Genomic DNA, 5,662 nt, shown 5'->3' on the forward strand with positions numbered 1-5,662 from the left:
AATCGATATATCGATCACCGCATTTTTTCCTATAATAATAAAATATTATTCAGCGGACATTTTGATATTTAGTAAATATATTTCTTGTAAAATAAATAATACTAGATATAATAAATTTTAAAATAATATAAATATGTAAATAATAGACATTTTTCGATAAATAATAAATATGTCTCTAATTTTATTTCGTATAATATAGGACAGTTATTCACGGGTGATGTTTAGTGGATATTTCTCTTGAAGAATAAATAATAATATAATAATACCAATAATAAAATATCAAATTATACCCGATCGATTTATCGATATCGATTTATATCGATTATTGCGTTTTCTATAATGTATAAATATTTCCCATACACTTTCATCTACGTAATTTCCAACAGACTTTAAAGATTTATGGAAATTTATTGAAAGATATCAGTAATGTAAAGTTTTATTTTTTGCAATACCTCGAAACTTTATCGAAAATAATATCGATGAATATATATTATTTTAGGATAACATATTGGCAGCGTTTACCCATGATTCAACGAATATTCCACATTTCGAATTAATATACTTTATAATATACTTTAATATATACATTATATTAAAAGTTTATCAAAAACCCTCACCAAACGAAATTCGCCATCATTTCTGGTTATATTTCCATTCATAATACAAAATTAATTCGCATTCGCTTATTCCCTCGTTTTGTGCGTTTAATAAATATATCGTTTTGTTTTATAGGAAAATGACATTTTGTTTAGTTCATTATAGAGGCTTAATGGCCGTACCGTACGACTTTGCATATGACAAAAGCCCATTTGGCGGGCCATTAACTATGGCCCAGATCTAAGCCAATTTGAAACTCTGGCCAACACAAAGTCCCAGGCCACAAAAGTATGCCAATAAATGGGACATTGCCACGGTTAGTGGAGTAATTAAATGGGGATACCGAAATGTTTATATTATTTTCATTTATTAAATGCACTCATAATTTACAAATTGCACACAAAAATACTCGTTTTAAATTTATGCAACGTTTTCCCTCAATTTCCATCCTTCCCAACATTTTTATTAATTTTCTCTCACATTCTTTGCCGCATTTTTCACAGCTTCTGTGCCCGCGCGGCCTCCCATGGCGCACATCAAAGCAAATGCCAAGGCGTCGGCGTCGCCGTGCCGCACCTTTCCTTCCTTCTTCCCATCCTTCCTTCCGGCTCCGGTTACCCCCTGTTCCTGCCATGAACTCATAATTTCCACAATTAGCAGGCGACAAGCGCTGCCTAGGAATTTACTTTTGAAAAAATGTTAATTTAAAGCAATTTGTAAGCAAATAAATCACTCTAGCAGGGGGCTACGTGCGAGAGAAAGGTGTCGTGGGGGAAGGTAAATGTATCTCTTGCCAGTACATTTCAAAGTATTGATGAAAACTTGAATGCTTTTAAAGGTACAATGATTTTTCATACTCTTAGAGAGCAAAGTTCAAGTCAAAATCATTGAAAACCTAGAAAATTATGTTAAAGCTGTTCTCCTGCTTTGCCAAAAATTTGAATCTGGTCCAAATCAAGTTCAAAAATATAGAAAAAATCAACTGAAATTTTCTTTAAAATTCAAATATATTTGACCACATTCCTCAGGTAATTACATCGCACACCTCGCATGTAATTGAAACTAAATGTCGCTTTTCTTTTCACTGAACAAATTTAATGAAATTTTTTCCTGGGGGGGGGCCTGGAGGTTGCATGGTTGCATGCCTTGCCTCTTTGTCATCATTGGGGGTCATAAATCATGCCTCTCACTGGCTTTGCAACGCCTGAATGCCTGCCACAATTTATTTTAAATGCGTTTGTGCCCGGTAATTGCAATATCACGGTGATTTTCATCCATTCTTTAGGGGTTTCTCTGCTGAAGATCAATGCGCGAGTGTCAACATAAATCCTTGGGAATTTTCTACCCCGCAAAAAGGAATTTTTCGTTGCATAACCTATTAGGCAATTTCTTAGGCCCCCTGTCTCCCCCTCCTTCTGGAGAGAACTCTTTTTGGCCATATTATGATTAACACTGGGCAAACATGCAAAGCTCGTTGTAACGTTTCTGCTGTCATTAGGGAGGGAGGCCTCAGACCTTTTGCTCCTCCAGGAAATCCTGTCAGGAGGAGCTCTCTTACAGGCTTTCCCGGTCTGCCTGTCTAACGAACATTTGTCATTTTCTGCCACTGACAAGCCGACCCCCCCGACCACCAGACCCCACTGAACATTGGCAAATAGTTGGGCCCAGAGACCCCCGCCACTCCTTTTGGCACTCTCGTTATGGCTCTCATTCCGCTGTAGGTGTGAAATTATAAATTGTAGAGAATTTATGAGCCTATTCCGTTGTGTTACCACTATCGCAGGTGGTTATTGCTTCTGGCCGCTGCCGCTGCCTCTGGCTCTTCCTCTGGCTCTCTTTAAGGTAAGATTAATGGCAGGTTTCGTTAGCGGTATGCTTTAGAGAATATTTGGATTGGTAGCACTTTTTTCACAAGTCAAAATAGTTTTAAAATATTAGTTTGATAGTTCTATTCTACAAAAATCCATTCCAAAATGTTTTCCTTTTACTGGCGACGAATTTTCATAGGAAAACTGATCATTCTGGCGACCCTCTTGTTGCTAGGCTTCTATTTAGTGCTTTTGCGGCTTACCCAACTTCCGTTTATGAGACGAACCTTTCAAGATGCCAGAATCTTCGAGAGGCCACGCATTCGTTTGCAACAGAATGGAGACTATTGGATCTATCACGACTATATAGTGGCTTGGGGCTCGGAGTTCCAGGGAAATCAAAGTGTGACCCTGACCACCCATGGCAGGTACGACGACCTCAAGGATCTGGAATGGTTGATGGTCCGCTGGCGAGCACCCATTAGTGTGGCTGTCTTTGTGGGCCCGGAGGACTTTGAACCCACCTTGTATACTTTCTACCATCTGAAGTATTGCTCGATCTTTGGTGGAAGCTTTACAAACTGGGTGTCCGTGCAATTGGTCCTTGACAATGAACATCTAACCGATGAAGTGCGCAGAATGCAGCCGAACCGAGAACGGGGCTTTAAATGTCTTTCACCCGAGGAAATGGATGCCAAATTCGTGCCCTCCACTGAGTATAGTGAAAAATGGAAGTATCCCATGAATTTGCTCAAGAATGTGGCCCGTCAGAATGCCAGGACACATTTTGTATTTCCCCTGGAACTCAATTTGCTGCCGACACGAAATTTTGCTAAAACTTTTCTTCAATTTGCACAGGAGGTGCAGCTGCCGAACCCCTTTCGAAGGTGAGTTTTCTTGATGAGTGCGAAGCGATGCGATAAGAGCTTCGGTAAGCTGCGTAATACGCTGACTTAAAGGTAATCGCTTCAAGGGTGGCAGAGTGAGAGCAAAGTTAAGCGAAGAGAGCAGCGCGGCTAGTTTGAGCGAAGAGTGCAAAACGATTTACAGTGAAGAGCGGGAAACAAGTTACAGCGAAGAGAGCAACGAGTGCAGCAATAAATCGAAAGCGAAGCAAGAGAGTAGCTTTGCAAATGTCTTATCGCTTGATCTCGTGGACGCTCATGCTTTTGCTGTCCCACTCCGACTTATTTTGCATTCCCTATAATTTTTAGAGTTTGAGAGTGAAGAGACATGCGAAGAGTTCTAACAATGGCAAAGCGACTGAGTAAATGCTTTAAGGCATGATCAAATTACACAAGGTGGTCCGCTAACTGAAAGCGAGAAGAACGAAGTTTACTGCTGTACTGAGAAAAATAGAACCCGAAAAGAGAGCACGTTTATGGAGCGGACCACCGTGTATAATTTCATCATGCCTTAAAGCTTGACTTGCTGAGCGTACCTTTGTTGTTTATAAACTTTTTTCATTCCCTTTTTATTCTGTTTTATTTTCGTTGAGTGGTGGAATCTTTTTATACCCGGTAGCGGAAGACTGGAAACTAATTTATAATTATTATCAAATAGGTCGTTAGCTGAAAAGGGGATAAACGAAGTTCATGAATTATCATCAAAACATCTCCTGCCGTTCGTTTGTTTTAAATTTCCGTTTAAAAAATTTATCTCTGTATCACAAAATTTTTCCCTCAAGTTCTCATTCAAACTACTCTCAAAATCGCATCAATCTTTATTCAAAGTTTTCGCTCTAAAAGGGCTTTTCTCTTTCTAATTTTAATTATTAATATTCCTTCCCAAACAGCGTCTTTTGTGTGCCCATATTACCCTATAACAGTTATACCCCAAACTCAATGTATCCTCCCAAATACAAATCAGATCTACCCAGATTTATTCAGCCATATCTCAATGGTTCCGAATCTCTGACAGCCATAGAGTACAAAAAATTGAAAGGTCTTGAAAGGTGGCTTAACACTACCGTCCCGGATGGCGAAATGACCGTTTATCGAGTGGGAAAATCCCCAGAAAATTGTGCCGCCTATGTAAGCACTAATTTCTATGAGCCGCTCTACGATCAGAGGTATTTGGATAATCCCTACACAACGGACAGCGCAAGGGTAAGTCTTAATGACAGACGAACCATAGACAGAATTCTCTTTAGTACTCCAAAATTTCACTCCTTAGCTACAAGTCCTCTTCGGTCTGGACTTTGATTTTGTGGTAATGGATGGTACCTTCTTAATGCATCGCCTGAACTTTAATATATCGTCGGTCTATAGGAGCCAACACGAATATATGCCACCAAACGAGACACAAATTCGAGAAATGATCATGTTGAACGAACTTTTACCAAAAACAATTCCCGAAGGTCCTCTCGTTCCATATCCTCTCCATAAGTAAGCTCATAATAATGTAAAATCATAAAACATAAAATATAAAAATAAATGGCACAATTTATTGTTACAATGTCAGTTAAGAGAGATTCGTATTAATTTAATTCACCAAAAAAACGTTTAATCGGCACAAAAATATAAAAAAGGTCATCTAACCGTCGAGCCACCTTCATTGTTTGATAATACCATTAATTCAAGTGAATTTTAGTTTTCATTTTGTGTGTAATTTTTCATTTTCACTCGCTTTCCGCCCACTTTTCTGCTGCTCTTTCGCTTCTCCACCGTCTTCTGCGGCGTGCCAAAGACGTTTCTTAGATAAGCAGGCGGTGTCGGTTTTCCTCGTGGCCGCACGTTTGTGGCATGACCCTTTTCCTTTTTCCAATCAATAAGGAACTCCCTTTAACGACTCGCCCGGCACAGAGTTAATTGACAAATGGACAGAGAGGATGTGGCAGTGATTGCTGTAAAATAATTCCGATTGAGGGATGTTGCCACCCACGGCAGCCACAGAGTAACAATCTAATTACCAGTGATACCCGGGTATTATGTCCACAGACACACACCATAAATTCAATCATTGAATGGCACTGATGGAACAACAACATGGAAAAACCAATTTCAATTAGCGGCCTAACCAAATTGTCATAATTTTGACACTGAAGTAAACAAAAAAATAATCAGCTTAAATTATTTTCTGTTCTGGCTTTTAAAATGTAACCGAAAATTGCGGAAAATTGTGGGGAAAAACTGAATGTGAAACAGTGCAGAATTGTGAGTAAAAAGAGCTACGGAAGAGCGTCTGAAATTGTGGTGCAAAACTCCATCCATACTCGTATTTCCCTGCTTACTTTTGTTACACTTCATAACTAATAA

The 5,662-nt window shown here is 39.0% G+C and overlaps 1 protein-coding gene across 1 annotated transcript; it reads left to right on the forward strand.

Moving 5' to 3' along the window:
* Window positions 1-2,517: 2,517 nt before the first annotated feature.
* LOC6902585 (uncharacterized) lies at window positions 2,518-4,876 on the forward strand. The gene is made up of 3 exons (XM_002133077.3): window positions 2,518-3,292; window positions 4,201-4,513; window positions 4,581-4,876. Exons 1-3 carry the CDS (start codon window positions 2,571-2,573, stop codon window positions 4,794-4,796), a joined length of 1,251 nt encoding a protein of 416 aa, XP_002133113.2. The 5' UTR covers window positions 2,518-2,570; the 3' UTR covers window positions 4,797-4,876.
* Window positions 4,877-5,662: the final 786 nt, after the last annotated feature.

The sequence above is a fragment of the Drosophila pseudoobscura genome, chromosome 4, assembly GCF_009870125.1.
Source record: "Drosophila pseudoobscura strain MV-25-SWS-2005 chromosome 4, UCI_Dpse_MV25, whole genome shotgun sequence".
In the NCBI taxonomy this organism is placed as follows: domain Eukaryota; kingdom Metazoa; phylum Arthropoda; class Insecta; order Diptera; family Drosophilidae; genus Drosophila; species Drosophila pseudoobscura.